General features: G+C 34.5%; 2 protein-coding genes across 2 annotated transcripts; one reads left to right on the forward strand and one right to left on the reverse strand.

The window, feature by feature from the left end:
* Nucleotides 1-1,681: 1,681 nt before the first annotated feature.
* Nucleotides 1,682-6,796, forward strand: LOC132043873 (chaperonin CPN60, mitochondrial). Its single transcript, XM_059434353.1, has 17 exons — nt 1,682-1,864; nt 1,959-1,983; nt 2,087-2,218; nt 3,216-3,375; nt 3,489-3,664; nt 3,850-3,945; nt 4,298-4,402; nt 4,504-4,590; nt 4,676-4,765; nt 4,852-4,932; nt 5,023-5,091; nt 5,239-5,316; nt 5,411-5,506; nt 5,651-5,750; nt 5,839-5,942; nt 6,045-6,229; nt 6,329-6,796. The coding sequence occupies exons 1-17, from the start codon at nt 1,827-1,829 to the stop codon at nt 6,441-6,443; spliced, it is 1,737 nt and encodes a 578-aa protein (XP_059290336.1). The 5' UTR covers nt 1,682-1,826; the 3' UTR covers nt 6,444-6,796.
* A 5,663-nt stretch (nt 6,797-12,459) lies between these two features.
* LOC132043948 (PHD finger protein ING1) lies at nt 12,460-20,416 on the reverse strand. The gene is made up of 7 exons (XM_059434445.1): nt 20,259-20,416; nt 19,183-19,254; nt 18,430-18,617; nt 17,625-17,688; nt 17,428-17,524; nt 12,862-13,024; nt 12,460-12,773 (listed from the first exon to the last, which is right to left on the reverse strand). Exons 1-7 carry the CDS (start codon nt 20,284-20,286, stop codon nt 12,663-12,665), a joined length of 723 nt encoding a protein of 240 aa, XP_059290428.1. The 5' UTR covers nt 20,287-20,416; the 3' UTR covers nt 12,460-12,662.
* Nucleotides 20,417-25,242: the final 4,826 nt, after the last annotated feature.

Raw genomic sequence — 25,242 nt, forward strand, 5'->3', positions numbered from 1 at the left:
CAAAAGAACAAAGTATGCTGTTAGAGGCAAACTTTCATTTTCATGAGCAAAACAAAAATTTACGTAAGTGTTAAGAACTAGAAAAGTATGCGGAGGAGCGAAGTTCACTTTACAAAAGAACAAAGTATCTTTGTTAGGCAACTTTCATTTTCATAAGCAAAATAAAAAAGTACACAAGTGTTAAGAATTAGACAAGTATGCCGGAGGAGGCAAAAGTTCACTTTACAAAAGAACAAAGTATCTTTGTTAGAGGCAAACTTTCATTTTTATGAGCAAAACAAAAATTTACGCAAGTGTTAAGAACTAGAAAAGTATGTCGGAGGAGTGCGAATTTCACTTCAAAAAGAACAAGTATCTTGTTAGAGGCAAACTTTCATTTTCATAAGCAAAATAAAAAAGTACACAAGTGTTAAGAATTGACAAGTCAAATAGGGGAGGTTTTTAAGTTCACTTTAAAAAATTACAAAGTATGCCGTGAGAGGCAAACTTTCATTTTTCATAACCAAAACAAAATATTAGTAACAAAACAACACCAAGAACACATAAGATTGCATAAAAATCAAAATTATTAACAAGACAATACTAAAAAATCAAGACACACATAAATTAACTTAATTCATGAAGTTATGCCAGAACAAGCATAACTTTATGCCTCTAACCGACATAACTTCGATTTAAAACCATAAACTCGGACGCATATGTTGCCTCGTAGAAACACATTCTTCAAAAAACCAGATTATTAAACAAAAATAGCAGTAACAACATAAAAAGTTGTTCACAGGCAAAACTTCAAAGATTCAACAAAGAGAAAACCAAAACGCATATCAAAATCAGCTAAAACATATTACAACATTCAAAAAATCAAAATATATACATGGGAACGAAACTAAAGTTGAAAAAATCGTAGAGACACTATAACAAAACACTATAATTTTAAATAAAAAAGGATCAATTAAATATAAAAAATGACGAAGACAAAGATATCAATTCAACAAACAACAATTTAACATAAAAATAAATATTGAAACGAGCAAAAGATCCAAATTCGTACCTAAGTTTTAGAACAGATGAGATAGACACAAAAAAGAGGAGGAAAGAAGCAAAAAAAAAAAAAGAAAAGAAAAGAGCAAATGACGAAATAGAAAGAGTTTTAATAGGTAAGTGTAATTTCGTCAAAAAACTTTCATTAAACAAAGCATGAAGGTAAAAATTAAAGAAGACATAAATGAGGGGCAAAATATAAAGACCAGCCCAAAAGAAGGGCACTCCGCGCTAAAAAATGGCTTAGAATAAGCCAAAAAAAATAATTTGGCCTGTTTGGATGGGCCTAAAAAAGCAGCTTATAAGTTATTTTTTTAAGCCCATTCAAATAGGGTCTGTATCAATTTTCTTTTTGGTTGTAATTTACGCTTTCTTTTTTACTTTTCTCTTTTTATTAGTACTTTTTATCAGCTTTTCTTAACTTTTCAGATTACTAATCTTTTTATGAACTATTAACTTTAATTATCTTGAAGATGATTCAATAGTAGTTTCATGTATACTGTCACTATGTTAAACTCTTTTTATTTAAAAAATGAAAAACCTTTTTGAGTTAGAAACTTTCCAATGCTTAAAGCCTTAAACCCTCTTTCATATAAACTTTTATTTACAGGATTTATTGTTTTCAAGAATTTGAGATAAAACCCTAAAACCCTAGAAGGTCCTTCTAGACCCTTCTCCTTCCATCTCTAAATATAATAATAACACCTTTGATACAACGTATTCATTCCACTTTTCTCTTTGTCTTCACTTCTTTTTCTCTCTTAGCAGCATTTCTCATTAGCAAAATGTATCGTTTTGCAGCAAATCTTGCTTCCAAAGCCAGGTAATATTCATATTCGATAACTTGGGTTTTTGTGTTAGAAAAATGTAATCTTTATTACTTTTAACAAATACCCATTTTCTTGTTTTGTGTGCAGAGTTGCAAGAGCCAACACCCAACAAGTGAGTAATATTTTGCAAGATACTTTTTTTTTTTTTTTTTTTGTATATAGATCAAGAAGAGCTGTATTTTGGATTGTCTGTTTATAAATGGTTTTTGTTGCAGATTGGTGGAAGGTTAAATTGGAGTAGAAGTTATGCTGCAAAGGATATTAGATTTGGTGTTGAAGCTCGAGCTGCAATGCTTCAAGGTATTGAAGAACTTGCTGATGCTGTTAAAGTCACTATGGGTCCAAAGGTGAAATATTTCTCAACCCCATTAGTGAATATACTATGTTTGTTCTGTTTTATGTGACATTATTGCTATGTGACTTATAGTACTTGTTATGTAGTTTCCAGATATATGTAAAGTTACTGAATTGTGCAAAAGTTCAATTGTTTTGACCCTTGAAGGGAATACTTTTGCTCAAGATTGTAGCAAACCTCATTTTTTTTATCAACCCCATTAGTGAATACACACTGTTTGTTACATAGATTGTTCATATATTTATATGTATACAATGTTTGAGTATAAAATATTGTGACATATATTACTTGTTATGTTATGTAGTTTCCAGATATGTATAGTTCAACTGTTTTAACCCTTGGAGGGAATACTAGTTCTTCAAGAGTGTTGCGAAGCGCATGCTAAGGATCTGAATTTTGGTGAAATAGTCTTGTTTTTAGCAAATTATTGGCGTTTACATGTGTACATTTATGTTGATCTATGGGTTATAATGAGACTATGGTGTCTTTCATTTGACTTGGTCATTTGTTGGATCTAAGCTTCAATTCATACAAAAAATGCAACAATATCAGAGACACAAGCTCTTAATTCTGTGAAAATGGAAAACACGAAAGCAGTTATCTAGGCATGTCATTAGATTAGATCAAACAGTAACACAGTGAAAGTACTCATTGGGGCATATGCTACCCAAGCAGTATTGTGGAGTGACTTGTCCCAGCTGAAAATTATGTGAAGTTGTCGATAAGCTTCGCTCTCTGGTTGGCCAAACTTCCAATGTTTCAGGCCAACTCGTTCCCATGAAGCAAAAGTGAAATTAGTTGCCTTATTTTTTTATTACTCCTTGCTTCCGCTATTTGAGCTTGGAGAACACTGAGGCAGCAACACTTTCTTTGCTGACATAATTCTAGGAGTTTAGAATGTTATCCATTACCGCCATGTCTTGTAGGTTTCTGGTGGTAACAGATTCATCATCATCGGTGACAATTGACACTAAATGCTTATGTTGCAGGGGCGTAATGTGGTGATTGAACAAAGTTGGGGTGCACCCAAAGTAACAAAAGATGGTGTCACTGTTGCAAAGAGTGTTGAATTCAAGGACAAGATAAAAAATGTTGGTGCTAGCCTTGTTAAACAGGTTGCCAATGCCACAAACGATGTTGCCGGTGATGGTAAGTCTTTGCCTCTACTGATGGAGGTTTGATGTATCTGTCACTTCGTTGGACTGAATTTATGAATTTCCAGCCTAATATAATTGGTGGTTCTGTCATTTTTTGTTTTTCAGGTACCACTTGTGCAACAGTCCTCACACGAGCAATATTTGCTGAAGGATGCAAGTCAGTGGCGGCTGGTATGAATGCAATGGATCTTAGACGGGGTATTACCATGGCTGTAGATTCTGTTGTAACAAACCTGAAAAGCAGAGCACGGATGATCAGCACATCTGAGGAAATTGCACAGGTATCTTTGCCAGTTTTATAACTGTGAAGAGGAACTCAGGGAAGAGATAAAGCGAAAAAGGCAGAAACTAAAAAAATCCCGGGAAGAAAGATCTAATTATGCACTGAAGAGTTCTATTGTAACTTCTGCTTTGCTTAGTGATGCACTTTTTCCCGTAAGATTTTGATAATGTAACTCTTTGATAGGTTGGGACTATCTCTGCAAATGGAGAAAGAGAAATTGGTGAGCTAATTGCAAAGGCTATGGAGAGAGTAGGCAAGGAGGGAGTCATCACTATCCAAGTAAGTAATTCTATTGGCTATCTATGTATGTGAAGATTGTATGGGTCTTTTGGTCACGATGGTGCTAACTTACCTATATGACCTCCAAACTTAGGTAGCTTCTGATTTCGATATGCTCTTGGGATGTGGTTGGAATTGAAGTAGATGATATTGTTTGCTGACTTTTACTAGTTGAGACCTGATCAATTTGAGTTGCTAAATAGGAGAATTTGGGTTAGAAATCGAGCATATGGAATTTTGATAAATTATTGTTGCTCAGTAATGAAAAACATCTTGTCATAGTCCAATTTGTATTCATTTGGTGTACATTTTGGCTAAGATGTGTAGCTGACTCATTTCTATCATCACACAGGATGGGAAGACATTGTTCAACGAGTTGGAAGTTGTTGAAGGGATGAAGCTGGATAGGGGTTACATATCACCATACTTCATCACAAATCAGAAGAATCAGAAATGTGTATGTCTCTGGTTTTGCTAGTCTTAGTTAATCTCGCACAAGATTGCTGTGCCAACATTCTTTCTTGTTTAAACTCACTATTCTCCGGGTATGTCTGGCAGGAACTGGATGACCCACTGATTCTTATTCATGAGAAAAAGATTTCAAGCGTTAATGCTGTAGTGAAAGCATTAGAGTTGGCTTTGAAGGTAATCCTCTTTCTGAGATTATCAGTTTGGTTTCCATGAGATTGGCCATGTAGCTGTCTGTCTTACTATTACTTCATGCATACAGAAACAAAGGCCCCTCTTAATTGTGGCTGAAGATGTGGACAGTGAAGCACTTGCCACTCTTATTTTGAACAAGCTTCGTGCTGGAATCAAAGTATGTTTCTGATCTATTTGCTTTTCTGTTTGTTGTTTAACTTCTTCTCAGTTTGGTGTTTACGTATTGTCTGTAAATGTTTACAGGTTTGCGCCATCAAAGCACCAGGCTTTGGTGAAAACAGGAAAGCTAATTTGCAAGATCTTGCTATTTTAACTGGAGGCCAAGTGAGAACTGTTCTACTGTGCTCATTATAAGATAGTTGATGTTTGTCTTACTGATACCTAACCAATGTCTGTTACTGCTATGTGTGGTAGGTCGTTACAGAAGAGCTTGGACTGAACATTGAAAATATGGACTTCGAGATGCTGGGAACATGTAAAAAGGTATTTTTGCTGCACCATTTGCCTGTAGTTGGTTCTCCTTTTGTATATCTGTTCTCTTTTGAATGTATAAGTGCGTGAGAAAATTGTGTATAATGTGATTTCTGTTTGGCGTTTCTAGTTGGTCTATTCATGCATTCGTTTTTCTAGGTGGCTGTTTCCAAGGACGATACTGTCATTCTTGATGGTGCTGGTGAGAAGAAGTCCATAGAGGAACGATGTGAACAGGTTTTATCTTGCTTCCTTTTGCATTTTTAACTGTACAAGCACTGCATTTCAGCATGGGGTGTTGAGCATGTACTCGTGCTTTTTGTATTTGCAGATTAGATCAACCATTGAACTGAGCACATCTGACTATGACAAGGAGAAGTTGCAGGAAAGACTAGCTAAGATTTCAGGGGGTGTCGCTGTGTTAAAGGTATGCCTTTTGTTTGCAACTTGTGTGAATCAGTACTACAAGAACAACTCGGACTTTTTCTTTAAGTGGAAAGAGTTGCGACTGTTAGTTCAATCAACATGCCATTGTACAATGTATGTTAATTTTTGCTGGATTGATTTTTAGATTGGAGGAGCTAGTGAAGCTGAGGTTGGTGAAAAGAAAGATAGAGTCACTGATGCTTTGAATGCTACAAAGGCTGCCGTGGAGGAAGGAATTGTTCCAGGTCATTACACTTCCGTGTCTCATATTCTTTTTGCTAACTGGGAATAACTAAATAGTTGGAGATGAGTAATGTTGTTTTTTTCTTGCAGGTGGTGGCGTTGCTCTTCTTTATGCAGCAAAAGAGTTAGATAAATTAACAACATCCAACTTTGACCAGAAGATTGGTGTACAAATAATTCAGAATGCTCTGAAGGTTTGTTATGCTCTTTTTAACTCTTGTTAATTAGTCTACAATATAACCCCTCAGAAATAGAGTAAATCACCACTTATGCTATGGTTTAACTCATGATTGCAGACACCGGTACATACAATAGCCTCTAATGCAGGAGTAGAGGGTGCTGTCATTGTTGGTAAACTGTTGGAGCAAGAAAACCCTGATCTTGGATATGACGCGGCCAAGGGTGAATACGTGGACATGGTAAAGGCAGGAATCATCGATCCACTGAAAGTGATCAGGACAGCATTGGTTGATGCTGCCAGGTTAGCCTATAACACACTTTCTATTTTCTTGTTCTTTCGTCGTAGACATTGGCCTCTCACATTCTTGCTAACTTCCCTTCGGTATTGTGTTCCATGCAGCGTCTCGTCTCTCTTGACCACAACTGAAGCAGTTGTCGTCGAGCTTCCTAAGGACGAGAAGGAAGCTCCAGCAATGGGCGGCGGCATGGGAGGCATGGGTGGCATGGACTACTAATTGGAAAAGCCAAGAACAGTAATTGCAGCTGCTTGACACAATTGTTTAGAAAAGGAAAATAAATTTAGGTTGCTGCCCTTTTTGATTTGATGAGTCTTAATGAGAGGAAAAACACCCATTGTACCCATAGTGAGAGAGACCATTGTGAATTCATGTTTTTGTAGGTTGAGGTCTGTAGTTTTTTCAGCTTTTTGATTGACCAGTTAGAGCGATAGGTCCATTTCAGTCTTAACACTCTTGTTTTGGTCTCTTCTTTGGTTAAACTATTATCATGAGGGGATGAAATTTATGCCTCTGGCAGCAAATTATATATACTTTGACTAATGTTAGTTGTTCCTGCGTTTTTAGAAAAATATAGGATAACAGTTGATTGCTACTTTAGAGTTGGAAAAATCCTAACTTATGTGATACAACTTTCGTCTTCAAAACCTTGACTCAGAAAAAGGCATCTTGTTGTTTTAAGTTTTATTCGATATTGTTATACATTTAATTAGAAGGAAGTTTGAAATTATGATAGATATTGGAAGGCAATGGAAAGATAGACAAGGATCGTCAGGTAATTTTATTATTTTATGTTTGGTAAAAGTGGATCCTAATTTACACACTTAGTGGGGATGTAATTGTAACCAAGTATGATGTTAAACATTTGGAGATCAATTTATAGCAGGTATGAAAGAGTCCGCTCTCTGTTTGTCTCTCCGAGTTTCTACTACTAAGTAGTACTTCTGCTATTCAATCATTGAATCGATTCCGATCAAGCTGAAAAAAGTCAGCCCTATATATGTTTGTTATTAGTAAAGCGCTAAGCCTGATGGCTTTCCAGATTCTTTTTATATAGAAAATATTGTTGGGATTTCAAAAACTTCCAGCTGGTCACCTCATTTCTTCGCTGAAGGTGCGATCCCCCGTTCCATCAATGCTACTTTTAGAAGTAAGTTTGAAATTATGATAGATATTGGAAGGCAATGGAAAGATACACAAGGATTGTCAGGTAATTTTATTATTTTATGTTTGGTAAAAGTGGATCCTAATTTACACACTGTCTTAGTGGGATGTAATTGTGACCAAGTATGACGTTAAACATTTGGAGATCAATTATAAATAAGTTGACCTTTTCACACTAGATGTTAATTAGTCACTTATATGGGAATATTCTAAGAACTTAATTATAATTATAATTGTTTTTGTTTTTTTCTGGCAGTATATTTCAAGTATAAATAGAATTATTGCCTTTTAATTACTGCAATTTATTAAAGAAGTTCTCATGTAACAAAATCATGTAGTCATTCTTGTTGCTATATTAGAATTTGAAGGTCTTCATGGATTTAACTTATTCTCCATATAATTTTAAAAAGTTTGTACTATTAATTAATGAATTAACTTTTTGTAGCAGTGTCATTGTGTTTTAAAACCGGCCTCATAATATAAGAAGTTCGTCTACATTTTCTTTGCATTGAAGTTAAACTCTTCTTATCTATACTATATTAAAAGCACGAAGGGCCTTAAAAATGTTGATTGAACTTTTTGCCCTTCATTAGAAGACTCTGCAAAGACAAAACCGTCATCTACTATTTTCCTCAAATCAATATTTAATTATTTAAACTTATAAATTAATGACAATTAATAGGTAACCAATTGTCGTACAAGTTAAAAAGGAAAAAGAAGAAGAAGTACGTTAATGAATCAATTGTTGTAGGTTAAGGAAAAAAAGGAATTAGTTGGTGAACAAGTAAGAAACTGTAACACTATACGAGTCGTTCTGAACCTTATAAGTTAGGTTGTGTTCGCAATTTGGGACTTAGAAACCAAAACGGGGAGTGTTGGGATGAAAATCCCATTTTCAACGGTAATTGATGAATTCTACTACGAAAGTACGGCCCGTACCCTGTGGGCGTTCTTTGGTCTTTGCAAATCTGAACTTTCTGGAAATTTTAGGGAAAGTACGGCCTAGAAGTACGGCCCGTCCTTTCTGCCCGTTCTTTCCCCGTGTCTCAACTATTGCCTCTGTAAAATTCTTGGAAGTACGGCCTGAAAGAACGGCCCGTACTTAGAAGTACATCCCGTCCTTTCTGGATGTACTTCTCCCGCGTCGACCAGAAACTATATAAACGTGGGTTCAGTTAAATTTATCACTTTTCAGTTGTTCAAAAACCCTAAGCACGAAATTTCTTCTAAAAAGCCTCCAAATTCAAGGGAGTAACAAGATAATCTAATTCAAGGGAATTCAAGCCAGGGTTTGGGTGATTCTTCTCTAGGAAAGTAATTTGTTGAACTACATTAATGTATGTCTCTTTTGAAAACCTTCTTTGATGTATGTCTCTCTTTTGAAAACTCGTTTTGGATGTATGTCTCTTTTAAAAAGCTCTTTATTGAATAAAAAGGTGAACTTTTCATGATTTGAAACCTTATTTCTTGCTTTAATTGTGGTTAATGTGCGTGAGGGGACAAGCCCACATTAAACCTAGTTTGTATCATACTCTAAGTACGTATATAAGGTTATAAAGGTTTTTCCTCTATAAAAGATGATCAATAATGATGGCTAAGGGTTGGTAATAATGTTTTCATGTTGAATTATGGCATTGAAATCTTGGTTAAAGAAGGGTAAATGTTTTCAAGACATTCTTTGAAATGGTTTATCTTTACGATATGGAATAATGAACTTTAATGCTAATTGATGGTGTGACTACTTTGAAACAAATTGCGAATTGGCTTCTATGCTATGAACTTTATTGTTGTGTTTGGCCTAGCTACTCGGGAGGAAGGGTAGTCACTATGGATCCCAGTGTGGTAATTGCCTAGCCATTCGGGAGGAAAGAGTGGCCCTTTACGGTTCGCTACACGGGAGTGCGGTTTATGCCTAGCTATTCGGGAGGAAGGATAGCCACCGAGAATTTCATATTCTGGTGTGGTGCGCTGTGATTAGAGAACCTCTACGGTCATCCCTTTGATGTGATTGATTTCATATGGTTTTTAGAACTGATTCCTTTACGTATCATTGTACTCTATTTTCGTATTACTTGTTGTCCCCAAGGCACTCACTGAGTACGAAGTACTCAGGCATACCATTGTTGTTTTTGATGGTACGTTAGGTAACAAAGAAGAGCAGGTTCTTGATACTTCAGGCGCTTAGGAAGGACTTGCTGTTGCTGCTGACTTGGTGATGTTCATTCGTGGGACACCCCTTAGCATATTTATTTATTATTCTAGTTTTAGCGGGCTGCGTCCCGATGTGTCAGACAATTACTCTTTTTCTTAGAAGCTCTATGGTAAACATTCTTAGGGGTGGGCGTTCGGTTTTTCGGTTCGGTTTTATCAAACTTCGGTTTGGCTATTTCGGGTTCGGTTTTTTGAAGGTGGACACCAAACACCGAACCAAACTAGTTCGGTTCGGTTCTTTCGATTTCGGTTTTTTCAAGTTCGGTTCGGTTCGGTTTCGGATTTTTCAATTCGATTTTTTTAATATAATATTAGAAGCGATTCCATTGACACTAATTCATATTCTCAAAAGCAATAAAACATAAAAATGATAAATTAAAATCAAAAGCAAACAAACAGGATACACAAGAACAGAAAACTATAATCATGACATAGGATTACTAGGTGTTATATACATACCGTAAGAATAATTAAGAAAACACATAAAAGACATACATTAATCCTAAAGAGATATCCTAGTTACCTTTCTTTGTTAAGGATATTTGATTTTTTCAATTGAAGTGGAAAATTAGGGATACAAATGCAAAAGAGGACTTATTACAATTGATTTTTTTTTTACTTTAAACTTAATGGGCCTGGGCTATTTTAATTTTTTTGGGTAATGTATTAAATTTCGGTGCGCGTTCGGTTTTTCGATTCGGTTTTATCAAACTTCGGTTCGGCTATTTCGGTTTCGGTTTTTTGACGATGGACACCAAACACCGAACCAAACTAGTTCGGTTCGGTTCGGTTTGTTGAAGTTTCGGTTCGGTTCGGTTTTTCGGTAATTATGCCCAGCCCTAAACATTCTTGTGGGTAGATGTTGAGTTGTTTAACTCTTGGGCATGTGATACGTTTTGATTAAGTTTTATAATATTAAAGACTTTCGCTGAGTTAATTCATATACCATGATTTCGTTTGAATCTATTTTATAAACTGTTTGAGTTGAATATTGAACCTGGCGGGTTCAAGTGTTATTATTGCATATTTTAGGTTCTTCCGATGTTGTTCATGACGTCGGATGCCGGTCACGTCTAGGGTGGATTTTGGGGCGTGACAGAAACTTATTACTCTACTATTTAATATCCCTATTAAAGAAAAAGTGAAATTGGCGTAGGTTCACAAAGTTTTTGCGGCATGAAGTACTTAATAAAAAAAAAAAAAAAAAAAAAAAAAAAAAAAAAACATCGGGCTATATTTTATACATTTATTTTACAAATAAAAAGGTCAAATACATCGAAGCTCATTTTATTCTTCATCCGATGACCTCCACCTCTTTCTTCTTCTTTAGAACTGGAAAGTCCGGTAAATTTTGAACGTTTAAGTTAATTCTTATCCTAAAAAAGATTGATGGAGGCATTGATTTATGTTAAAGAATATAGGTCTCTACAAAAGCAATGCAATGCAATTCTTGATATTTTTACCATACATTAAATGTTAATCATCAATTATAGATTTAAAATCCAGCTAGTTTAATTGTGTTTCCAAATGTGTAAAACTTGTTTCTTTTTAAGCTGATTCTAAAATTTGCAACAAAATAAAGTGTCTCACAAGGACTAGAGAGAAACATATCGTTAAGTCCGTAGATAGCAGTCTTAGGTATTATTTGTAGAAAGTACATAACGCTAATCCATATTCCACACGATCTTGTCATCATCACGAGTCAAACAAGGGTGAAAACATACTCACACCTAATATTAAAATCAAACTACTGTATCCATGGTTAAGTCATAAATATGGTGAAAATTTACATTAATTAACCATAGTTAGGCATAAGACACATGTCAAGATATCAGTCTGTGTAAACACCAGTTACGGATAAATATTTATCGTCAAGCAAGTAATGGATACTCTCAATATCTATTTTCTTTCCAAGACTGAAAAATTGGAAATAAATGAACTAATTACCATTGTGTTGATGATATATACTTATAGATAAGATTGTAATGCATTGATAAAAAATTCTCCTAATCACAACTTATATAATTGGAAAATACATATAGTTTTTTTTTTGCTTTTATATGACCAGGCATGATTATATAGAAGTATAACCAAAATTGAACAATACTTTCTAGGAACCCTATGCCACCTTGGAGGCATGTCCATAATATCGCTCCAAAAATGTGGGTTTTTTGTTCAACTGTGTTCTTTTGTCATTTTTGGTGGACCACTAAGGAAAAAGCTCATTCAATGCAACTGTTTGTAATTGGACTGTGAAGGAAGCTGACAGTTATTTAACTAGTGGAAACAATGTAGGTTACAAATATGCTATTTGGCGAGAGACAGTAAGTTTGTGCATTCTCTCTTGTGATTAGTAGTTCATAATAATCTAGGGACAAATATAGCTATAAATTATGACATCATGAGTATATTTGTTGAAAAAGTATAACGGAAGGCAAGTAGAGGGGCAAATATGGCCCTTTTCCGATTAAAAACCCTACTGAGTAAAGCTTTTGGCTCTGATATCATTGGTTATGTTTCACTAGAATCCTCTTTTTGTTCTCTGCCTAAGCAAAATCTGTTACATTGACAATCATTTGTTACCAAAAAGGAAAGATATAAGATCTTTTATTATGATTAAGGAACATCTTTATTGTCATAATTTATGGGAGATTTTATCTATTTCAGAATCACAAGTTGTTTAGACACACAATGACATTATTTATCAGAATAAGAGAAAAAGTTATGAAATCATATAACTTTTCTTTCTTTTTCAAGTTGAGCCTGAAATGTAATTACATCGCGAAAATAGAAAATAGATAACAATTATGCTTAACGAAAAGCTTTTACCTAATGAATCAAACAATAGACATCAGCGGTGTCAAAAAAATCACCAATACTCACCATTAATCTTTGAGCTTTTAAGTACTTTCATCCTAAAATTAGAATGCTGCATGGGTGACTTGTTAATAATGGATGGCTACAGCCTACACATAACAAAAGAACAAAAACAGTATCTACATAAATTTATTCCAGTGCGAAAACATCTAAATCAGTATACTGGGTTGTTTTCTTCTACTTCTATCATCTGCCTCTCCGCTTCTTTTGCGTTCCTGCACAATCCGCACAAAACCATTTTCCCTTGGGCTGTTCTTTGAGACCAACGCAGCCGTAGTGGAACCACTCTATTTTGCACTGTTAAAGGGAATGATCAAATTTTTAGCAAATGTTCAATCTAATCAAGTTTACGGAGATAATTGAAAAAACATAGCTGAGTACGTACATTAGGATTGTCGCAAGCAACCATTTCACCATAGCTAACTTGATTGCAGAAACAGTATGTTGGTTCGTTTGGATCAACAGGCAGATCCAAATCCATTCCACTTGGTGTTGCTGCTACTGCTGCAGTGGCTGTAGCTGCTGCTGCTGCTGTAGCAAGACGTGTTCTGCAGAAGAAATTATTCCCCTTAACACAAGTAGAGTCTATACTACGCAAGGACAGATATATACATTCACACGAGAGATTATCATTCAGGCCACAAACAACAAGAACCACAGTGGCCAAGAAATGTGGGAACTTTGGAAATCTAACACCAAAGAGTGAATTAAGCTGGTTCAGTGCCCAATGGAAGCCATTTTGTCCAAACTGATGCATCAAACTAATCTTCTGCTTACACTTCATAAATCTGCATCTTTTAGAATGTTTTCCTTTCTAGTTTCTGTAGTAAAAGACCCGATATGACTTTTTGTATCAATTTGCTAGAATGTGAATACTGCTTTTCCAACTAATTCCCACACTTTGTAGAAACCCAGTAAATAAATAAAAAACCTGGGTACGCCTTTCGGTGCAACACACAAGACATAGCAGTTTGCGATTCGGCTGTAGTGAGATTTGAGAGGGGATTCGCTGGTTTGTGAAAGATGTATTTATTACAGGTCAAAAGGAGGGAAAAACTACGGATTAAGAGCACATTGTCAAGTATCACAACTTATTACATGTCCGTCATGCATGCATTGGCTGCAGTTACTAGAAAGTTTGAGAGACTACAAAGAAACCTTTTACGGGCCACAAGTGAAAAGGATAAAATGCTTGTTTAGTAAATTACATGATGACTACATTTCCGATAAAGAATCGTAACCTAGGGTAAAAGATTTGGGGGCAAAGGTACAAGGAAAAATAACATGCATACCTCATCATTTACGTTATTGTTTTGCCAATTGTGAAAAAAGAGAAAATAAAAAGAAAAGAGCACTTCACCTGAATCTTTGTAAGTAGAATATTTTTCACTTAGTCAGCTGAGAGGACGTTACAACCCCAAAGAAATGGACAAAGGAAAGCGGCAGGGTTACGGAGTCTTGGGGGTAGAAGATCCTCGAGTTTTCAACAAGGCCCAATTGATATTCGGGATTGAGGAGCATGATTCATGGAGAAAGGTGATAGCGGAAAACTATGGAATTGTTGAAAAGGGACGGAGTACTAAGAATATTACACTTCCTTTTGAATGTGGACTTTGGATATTATAAAAGGAAGGGAAGATTCCATTAGCAACATAACCTTCAGGGTAAGGGATGAAAGCAAACCAACTTTGGAGTCACAAGTGATGCCTAGGTGACGTTGAGACTCACATCCCCGAATATTTGCAATATCTTGAGCAGAAGGAGATGATAGTACAAGATTCAAAAGTTACAAGAGGGAGAAGTTCATAGGGATATAAGGGTCAGGAAGAACCAAAAGGACTAAGAAGTAGTTTGTATTCCCAAGGCACCAAAAAGGGTTTGTCTTCTTACTGCCCTGGCAGCAAGGGAGCAATATTGGCTTCATATGCGAGATTTTGAGATGGTTCAGACTGCCACGGGCTATGCAAGGCACAGTGATGGAGGCGGTCTCCAGCTAAAAATTTAGAAGAAGGAGAAGTCGAAGAGTACGGGATGTTGGCTCATTAGCACTCATGCGAATGTGGAAGGAAAGAAATAGGAGAACTTTGGATGGATAAAGAATAGCTATATAATGTTTGAGTAATAGCTTCTCATTTCTAGTATCTTTTTGGTGCACCTATGAAGTTCCAGCTTGTATAAATGATTGGTTGATGATAAGTCACATTTACATGTGTATTTATGCCTTTTCTCATGCTTGAATTATTGAGTTTTAAGTATCATATGAAGTAATTCCTCACATATTTGTGTTGTTTTGATGATAGATATATATTGAAGGAGATAAGCAGGAAATATACAAGAGTCAAACCAAAAAAAAAGATGCAAGCATTGAAGAAAAATTGGTTGAAGTACAATTGGAAAAAAAACAGCCCCGACCGTTGCAGCGGTCAAGTTTTTATCACTGCGATGCTTCAGAACTTCTTGAACAGTCCCGGCCGTAGCAGCGGTGGAGTTTTGGCCGCTGCGACGGCATGACCCTAAGTGCAAATTTTCAGCTTTTTAATTATTAGGGTTGAGAGGGATATAAAAAGGACTTTTGAGGGACGGCTAGGGGGAGGCCGCACATTGTCAAACACAACTTTTGCGAGAAAAGAGGAAAGAAAAGAAGATCAAACTCAAGATTTTCAAGAAGGATTTAAGATATTTAGAGTTACTTCTAAACCTTCTTCTTCTCTTAATCTTGTGTTATGAACATGATGACTCTTAAAATTTCTATGATTGATTTTACTCCGTTTATGGAGTAACTTTCTCGTAGTGGAGTTTTGATGAAACCTAGGGTTTGATTATTGATTAATTTACCTTTTCATCTCATGTGTTTATGTGATCCTTAAGGAGTTTATTGATTTATTAATCGCAAGAGATATCGCAATTTCTCCACCAATTTGATTGCGTATATGATGTTCTTTTGTTGAATATTGATTCCATTCAAGAGAAGGGATTAGTACTTAGAACTGTCACATAAATATTTGAAAGAAGTCTATATTTTTCTATCTATAGGAAATCTTTAAACACTACTTTCACATCTTTATACATATTTTTCTTTCTATTAATTGTATAACCGAAAGGAGTACAGTCATTAGAAAGGATACGAGGAATTGAATGCATTCACGAGAAATATTCATACTTTAACTAGGGTTGATGAAAGGTATTGAAATCGCTAGTTATTCTATAGGTGAATTTTTGACTCATTTTTCTCCCTGAGTCGTAGACGTTTGTTATAATTGCGTTGACTATTTATTTTTCAAGTCATTATTAATTTTAAAGATTATCTTTCCAAAACTATCGGATTTCTCATATAGTAATAAAACAATACTAATTAGCATATTAGAAAATAGAAACCCAATCCTCGTGGGATCGACATTAGCTATACTATCTTTGACTAGCGAGGGCTTCACTTTATAGGTGTGTTTTGCGCTCGTCAGTTGCCGTACTTAGAAAGTCATATTAAGTTGTAGATTCTCTACTTTTTGATGCTGCTGGTACAAACAACAACATACCCAGTGTAATCCCACGAGTAGGGTGTGGGGAGGGTAGGATGTATGCAGACCTTAATCCTACCTTTGTGGGGTAGAGACGTTGTTCCTAATAGACCCTCGGCTTGGTACTGCTAGTACACGAGAGATTATACCATGTTAATAAAATTATTTACCTGATAAAAGAAGGCGAGGGTTCCTTATATAAGAGTTTAGGTTACATGAAATTAAAAAAAAAAAATTAGGCAAACAAGGAAAGTATAAACTAAGGTAAGTTTTCTAAATAAGGAGGTTCACATTGAGGCAACTTTTTTAAATACCCTAATTCCTAATTATATCACAACCGTTTAGAATATCTCATTCCATAAATAGATATATTCTAAATATAAGACCAACAATCTCTTGACTTTCAACATGCCTCCTCAAACTCAAGGTGATAAAACAAATCAAAACTGGAAAATCAAGTCAAGTATACCAGACGAAGTTACAGTTGAAGGAATTGTGGTCCGAACAGTATCATCAAATAAGTCCTCAACGAAAACAAAGCTAGAATTTGTTTCTCCAAAAAGTTGCTGGTAATAGCACGCCAAAAGATGCTTCTTGCAGCATACATAGAAAGGAATGTATTTTCATTAATTAAAGAGGTCTGGTGACACAAGACATCATCAGTTTAGCTTAAATTGGCAGCTGAAGAGTAACCAAAAATGTGATCAAACAATGATGAAAAATTGAATGTTCGAGGGAGACTCAATATCTCCTTTTTTTTTTTTTTTTGGGAAACTGGTACTAAGGGAGACTCAATATCTAAAATCTAATAACAAGGGAAAAAAGGAGAGACGAGATCTCCCGGTCCAATTGGAATCGAATATTCATATGCAGGCCTCAGTACACAAACTTTGGTACCATGAGAAAAAGAAGAGAAGAATATCTCTACGACAGTGAGGCAAAATTCAATGTTCAACGGAGGAGCTCAATGCTCATTCACTTATGCAATTAATAAAATATGAAAAGGAGTTTTGAGGAATATTTTTGCTTGAAAAATTGTTGGAGGAATGGGTAGAATAGTGGTCTTGAGAGATGGTGCCACCAAAAAGACGCATGTAGTCATCAGGAAAAAAACAAGAATATCAAACTTATGAAAAAAAGAAAAAGCTTTGGCAAAGTAGGCATCATAATCGGGGTGGCGCCCGCCAGTAGGCCGATGTTACATTGGTCTTTACCAATGTCGTTGAGGCTCCGATACCATATGAAAACAAAATAAAAGCTCCTTATAAGGAGTCTAGGTTACATGAAAAAGAAAAATTTAAGCTGAAAAAATAAGGAAGGTTGCAAATAAAGCAAGTTCCCTAAGAAAAGAATGTTAGGTGGTTACTATGATGAGCTTTATATTTCATTCGGTGATTATTCAGAACAATACTTCAGGAAAACGATATAGCACTTACTTCTTACGCCCTCCCTTGCCCTCACCAGACCTTCCAGATTTGACATTATTTTCAACAGTGGTAGCAGGAGTTCCAGTAACAACAGCAATATCCCGTTCTGCATAAAAGAGAATCCATTAAGTGAAGTTGTTCTATCGAGAATGAGTAAGTTTGGCCACTGTTCTTGGTGAAAAGATGAGGAAGCTGTACAGACATACCTCTCCGGAGCTCTTCGTCAAACTTCTTCAAGTACTGATCGAGCTGCTGAATATGAGCGTCTACCTGTTGCAAGAATTTTCTTACTGATTGCCATCAAGAGTTGATTAATGATAATCAATAAATCCTACTACTCTTACCACACCTCAATTCCAAACCACGCAATGATCACTTCATTTGAAAAAGAAAAAAAACAATAGTGCATACTAGAAGTGAAGCAATATGTGTACAACCAGTCATTTACTCCTTTTGATTGTATCAGTTTGTATTTATGCCAGTTAAGACCTGAAAATCTTGTCTTCTGGCATATCTTGGAGCATAGTTTCAAAGAAGTTTAGATCTAAGAAATAGTCTTGTAAGGGATTCAGCAACCAAACTAAGTTCATGCTTGGGTGCTCAGCTAAAAGCTTAATAGATGCTCCTTTGATAATAACCCTTGGAATTCATACAACTTAAATTTGGGACATGATTTATGATCACAATCACGATCATTTTTGTGTGTTCTTAAGATCTCAAAATCGGAAAAATTGCTTTCTTAATTACTACTCAGAATGACTGTTGGTTAATGCCGTAATATTTCTCTTAGACAAAACTTCATTCTACAGGTCAAAAAAAGAACAATCTTTTTTTTCAGAGATTAACATACTCATAAACCATTTCTATATTCTATCCTATTAAAGCATCACGTGAATAAGACTAAGTAATTTCACCACTTAATCATCCTTGTCCAAAACTTAAAAGGAAGCTAATAATAGAAGAAACAGTTTCTTTGATGTAGAAAGAAGATACGGTTCCCAAAATACTTACCAGATCATATGCCTGGGCAGCTAATGCAACTTTCTCATCAGCAATCCTGATTGCATGCTTTTGCTCATCCAATGCATCGTCAGAGAATTTGATTAGTGAAGAGTCTGGTGTCACATTACCAGCCTTAATACGCTGTATCATATCCTCTATTTCTTTCTCACAACGCTGTTCATTTTGCCTCTGGACTCCTGTTCAGAAAAGAGGGAAAAAACACTTTGTTGGTAACAGTGCCAGTGTGCCACAATAGGCAACGAAAAAATAGCATACACCACTAACCTACTATGCTTGTGTCTACTAATACAGCAATGTTAATAATACTGAGAATCTTACAGAATCATCCTATTTTCCTTTCTCCAATAAGGAGTATATTTATCATCATCATTTTTTTGCGTTCGCAGAACATGGGCCCATATGACAAATCGCTGAACCAGTTGATCACTGGCAATCAGAAGATCAAAGCATTACTGTTTTGTTCGGCAATTTAGCAGGATATAACAGTGAAGCTTCTACCACACTATGCGATTGCAGTAGTAGACATTGCATTACATATAGTGCAATTGGACTCCATGAAGATCGATTATACACTCCAATAAGATGCCTATCAGCATGTGCGAAAGATGGCACCTTATTCCACTTAAATACATAAAGTATACTTAACAAAGCACATAGCAATGGAAAGTCAGAAAGCAACTAACTTGCATAAGAGAACCTTAATAGTCCAATAATATATAAAATTTGGAATATAAGTAATACCTTGCAGACTTTTATCTAAATCACGCAGTAAGGCATACTTCCTCCGTAAATGGTTCGGAAGAGCTTCTATATCTGAGACAATGTCATCAATGTAGCAAATTGTTAGAAATCAAAGCAGAACTACACATAGGAACTAATTCCTATATAATAAATCAAGCATCACTCTTGCACAGACAATACTAAAAATCATGCTCGAAGCTAGAATAGTGTTGTCAAAGGCCTGCTTGAGGCGTACATAAACCTCGAAGCTGGGTGCAGAAGAAGTTCAGTGTTTCGCATCGTTTAAGCAGTGTTCCAATTCAGGGACCAAAACAATAAAGCATGCATCTTATTTCTAATGGATTGCACTAAACAATAACTATTTCACTTAATCATAATATTTTTCAATAAATATTTATTCTTGAATTAATTTTCAAGTTCTAGAATTTTCTCCATTGTGCCTTTCGTCATTGAAGCCCGCCCTATATTTGCGCTATAGTCATAACCTCCAACAGCCCTTAGGCTTTTTTCTGCTTTTTGCTTTTGATATCATTGAACTATAACAAGTACATAACTTGTAAGCATATATGCTAAAGATTTTCAAGATAAAGCAGGAGAAGAGAGTTAGTAAGCTAACTAAAATTTATCAATCCAAATTATTGTTCTTATGTACACATTGGAAATTATACCACTGAATTAGAAATTGTTAAATTTCGGAACATGTTGTCATTTTAGAAAATCAAGATATAATTAACAATTAGTTTCCACCTTTACCCTTACTCAATAATAAATGTATGGAAAAGGAATAAATAAGGATAGTTTAATCAAATTGCCTTTTAGTTAATATTTTCTTAAAAGACGTGCAGGGAAAAAAATGACAAGTAAAATGGACCGGAGGGAGTACATAGAAACCTATGAATTATTTATAAAACTACACAGCATCCTTAGGTTTGTTATGAATTTTACCCCAATTTTAGGCTGTTGAATTCGAAACCAAAATTGCACTTATATTTATTAATCTATAAAACAGAAATTGGAACAGATAACAATTATAAAAAAGTACCGGCATGTAAAAAAATATAAAAATTGAGACTTACTGGCTTGAAATTCTTCGATGAATGACATTTTCCCCAAAAAATATTAATTATTAATTTGTTAATTGTATGAGATTAATCTTCCCGCCAGTGGAGGAGTTGTTGATTTTGAGTTTCAAACCCTAATATAGGATCCGATTTGAATTAACCCGACGATATTTATACCCCTTTACTTTGTGATAATTTCACTTTAGTCCTCCTAAGATTTCTGGAATTTGTAAATCCGCCCCTACAGAATTTTTTTATTTACAAGAGAAAGCAATGTTCCTTTTAAAATTGGGCATTAATCCCTTGCAGGATTGGAATTCAAAGAAATATTAACAGATATCCTTTACTTGGAAACTTGGCATTTTTCCTCACTTAGTCCTCTTAGCCACCAAGTAATTTTTCCTAATGTATCACCGCAAAAGGATGTGGTGCAGTAGATGAGCTACTCCTCTCGTATTTAGAATCTCGAGTTCGAGCACTGGGCGTGAAAAAAATTCTTGATAGTCAGTCTTTCCTCCAGAAACGACCCCTAAGCGCACGCGGCATGAGTCTAAATTTAATCGGGCTCCAATACGGGTTTCGAAAATTAGATGGAAAATCAAAAAAGAGAATTATCCTAATGTATCCATTCTTTTAAATTTTGTCATTTTTTATATTATGTCGTTGTAGTAACACAAAGGAAAAAACTATCAAATTATTAATTGTAAAACCGCTTCTCCCAACAAAATTAAATCCCACCTTTAAGTATGATGTGTTAAGTGTTAAGCAAGGAAATAAGTGAACAAATTTTTTTTTTACAATTGAAATAGAAGAAAATAATTCTGTAAAAAATTGTATGTTATTTTAGATAATAATGTTTTTTAGTAGAAATAAATTTATAAAGCTTACACAGTCAATTGACTCAGTGTAAACATCACCCTTCCACAATGAAAGCAATTTTTTTAATAAATAATAGATATACTTTTATACCATAAAAAAATTATGGATATATTTATATGACTTAGACTTGGACATGGATTTGGTTTGGACCTTTAAATAAGTTTAATTTTCAAAATTTTGCTTTTCATTAATGAAACAAAACATTGTTAAGATATAGTAGGGTCAAGATATTCCCGTCCTTCAAACCGAACATGAGGGTCTCCCCTCCCTGGCTGTCTGCATAGGAATATCCACAAACTACTTCCTCTAATATTTTCTCTTTACCACATCATGGGAGTTTACAGGATATTTACTTTCACTTAAAATGTAAGTTTAAATTTGGACTAAGCATATATATATAAATATATATATATATATTTGTCCATGAAATCATATTAATGTTGTAAAAATGCGTGGATTCAATTTTATAAATTCCGTTCTTTTTTGAGAAGTGACTAAAAAATAGGTTTGTTGTATCCTGAAATAATTTGTCTCTACTTTCAATAGTGTGCTGTTAAAGAAAGTAAATTTCACGCCTCAAAATTTTTCTTATCACTTTCTAGTATTTGATTTTTTGAAAATTTAGGTATTGTTTTTCAAAATCTTGTGAAAGGAGCTGAGGGTCCTCTTTCACTCTTTTACATAACACTTGCATAATGCCTATATTATTCCAGCTAAACTTCAAACAAATCCATTTCACTTGCTCCCAAAAATAAGTACTGACTCAGTCTAAAAGACACAACTAAAACCAATTATATCATACCTAACAACTTATCATTACTAAGATCTTATCAATATGTACTAAAAGAACAAAAATAGCAGTTCAAATCATTTTTATGATTATCATTGTCGGTGTTATTGTAAAAAGTAGCATCAAACAAAAACAGAAATTAAACAACATTTGGAAAGGGTAAGTTAGAAGACATTTAAACATATATCATAGTTGTGCACATGGCAAGAATGGATTTGAACTGTGACACCTACTAGCTAATGATAATATTTAATCCCAAATATTTTTAATTAGGGTAAAGAGAAAAGAAAATAGCATTTCCATACACATTTTGTCTTGTGGATTAACTAATAGTATATTTATATTTTAAAATTTGAATATTGTTTTATTGGAGGGAGAGGCAGAGCTAGAATTTTGAGTTACGAGTTCTACATTTTGAACAATCAGCATATTGGGTTTTAGATAAATTATTTATACATATTTTATGTGAACATTTTTACCATAAAACCCCCGTAACATAATATATATACAAATGAACTGCAAACTAGTTCTTAGTAGATAATGTTACATTTGACCTCATCGATTACATAAGAATAACTAAATGAGCTTACATGGTTCTGGTTTATTTCACTTACAGTCCTAAGATTTCGGGTGGAAAATTGAATTTATTTCACGTGATACGACACCAATTAAGCCTGCATGTGAAAGATAATGTTAAAGATATAGTTAAGTAAATTAAAAGTATGGTGTAGCTTAAATCAATATAAGCCATGAAAATCATTAAGAGGGACAGGAACCAAAGCTCTAATGAAATGGGATAACACTCTTGTCCCCATGTTTTGCACTTCATTCTTTTTCATGGTTAAGCACATGAAGCTAGTTAGCTAGCTAGCTAATGATGATTTACTTAATGCGTAATTAATCAACAGCAATATATGAAAATTAGTAGCCTCGAGCACCGCTCCCTCTGTCCAACGGTTACTAATAATATAATTATAATTCCCCTCAGACGAGTAATTAACATGGACCCCGTTCTTTCCATTAAAAAAGTAGTTTAACTTTTATATACATAAATATAAGAAATTTTTATACTGAAAATTGATAATTTCTGACGGATTTCTTCGAAATTTAGCTTCTCAGTAACGTTTCCGATGGTTTTCACGTCCATAAAAATATCGATTTTTTGATAGTGATTATCATATAATTTTTACATGTCCTAACAATTAACCTGTTTTATTATTAAAACTCAAAAAGAAAACTTGCATGCCTGTCATAGGTATAGGGTCAACCTGTTTGCACTAACCTATTTGTCATCTTCTGTTCGTCTTGCATGGCACAAAGTCTTTAAAAACAATCAAAATGTCTGCTTTTACAATCCCAGATCCCTCTTTCTTCCTATTCACTCCTTTACTTTTTTCCTTTTGACTAGAAATTTGAAGAATAAGATTAATTGGGGAACATCTTATGAATTAGCGGTGTATAAAAATGATAAGGGATAAAGAAAAGTACTTCAATTTTTCTTTTTTCCCTGATTTGGTGTTGAACATCCCGAACACTTTAAAGGACAAATGTAAACATGGTTAAATCAAACATCGACCATACACTGCATGCGGAGTATTCTATTTAATTTATAAATTTTTATTGGACAGGCAACAACAACAACATACCCAGTGACGAGGCAATCCACAAGTAGGTGGGGAGGGTAGAGTGTCTGTGAGCTTACACTCTTGGGATTGCGATAATTGAACTCACCCGTATTGTGTGATAGATTCAGCTGACGTATCCAAAAAGTTAAAGACATTGTTGGTTGTAATTAAGTTCGGAGTGTGAGTTCTAAATTTTTTTATCTCCTTCTATCTATACTTACTTTCCGTACATATATGTATAAGATTCAAATCCGAATAACTATATTTTGTGCAAATACATTGTTGAATCCACTGAACTCCCATCGATACCGTTAGGCTATACACAATGGTTGCTATGGAGTACTATACATGCATTAGGTACAATTTTACTTTTAGGTATATCAACCTAAATCCTAGTACAGTATGATAAAAAGAATGGAGTTACTTACAAGACACTTATAGGCAAAATGTTTGAGTAGAGTTGACAACAGGAATATATAAGACAGTTTACCTGTTGCAACACTTAAAATATAACATGAAATATATGTTATAGCATATAAATTCTACATAGTCCGCGTATATAAATTATATCCAAAAAGACCTCCTAATTGGCAATGTAGTGAAAAAAACTATAGAGATGAAAAGATCAGCTAGTATAGCAAGAAGTTCTTCTCCATTGGAAGAACTTTAGAGAAGGAGATAGTTCTATGTAACAGGATGTGAAATAAATGATTCTCAAAATATTCAACATTGCTAGCAAAATATTATATTATGTATATTCCATATTTTAAATAGAATATATAATTCCAGCACCTATTCACTCCTATAACTATAGTCAGGGTACTCTGCATGTGAAAAGTTGGTAGTTGTTATTCATGCTTGAATTATTTAATACAAAGCTCTCTTCTTTATAAAATAAAAACAATCATTCTCATTTGCATTTTTATAATAGTATAAAATTATAAAGAGCCTCATTCTCTCTCACATGTTTTAGAGTGTGTTGCTTACTTGCACTTAAGTCTTTAACTCTCCAGGCTCCAGCTCCAGCATCAAGAAAAGAAAAGGTTAGTATTTACTTTTTTACTTTGACAACTTTAAGTAAATGTTTTCTATATTCTAATCATTCTCTATTGCTAGTTCTCAAGATGCTTTCTTGTGTGTTTATTTGGCCAAATATATAAGCTTAGTTGCTTGTGTGTTTTGAACAAGCTTACAAGTTTAACCAACTAACTTCTTGCCGCAAAGTCCAATTCTAGTGAAACAATGCAGGTACATTTTGGCTATAGTGGAATTATTCTTTGTCTAATTTGGTATGAAATCCAAAAAGTTAATTATTCTTAGTAGTTACTAGTTGGTAAACAGATAAAGAAAATAATGGTTTATCTTGAACTCTTCGTTTTAGCTTATTTTGTTTTCAGTATTGTGAGGATCCATGAAAAATTGGCTACTTTTACGCTGTCCGTCAGCCTACCACCCTCCTTCTTTATCCAAGTGTGGGACACCAGCAATGTGAGCAAGCTCACACAAGCAGAGTTATTGGGGAAAATGAGCTAAAAGGGCTCTTTGAGAGTGGAATGAAGAAAAGGGGATTTCTATTTCTTTTTCCTTTTCTTTTGTTATAAATATTTAATTAGGGGTTAATTATGAAGATTCCATGAAGAGATGAGGTTGAATTAAAATATTTGTAAACTTAGGGTAAAAAATTAAAAGGGACTCTATCCCCCTA

Source organism: Lycium ferocissimum, chromosome 1 (genome assembly GCF_029784015.1).
Source record: "Lycium ferocissimum isolate CSIRO_LF1 chromosome 1, AGI_CSIRO_Lferr_CH_V1, whole genome shotgun sequence".
Lineage (NCBI taxonomy): Eukaryota > Viridiplantae > Streptophyta > Magnoliopsida > Solanales > Solanaceae > Lycium > Lycium ferocissimum.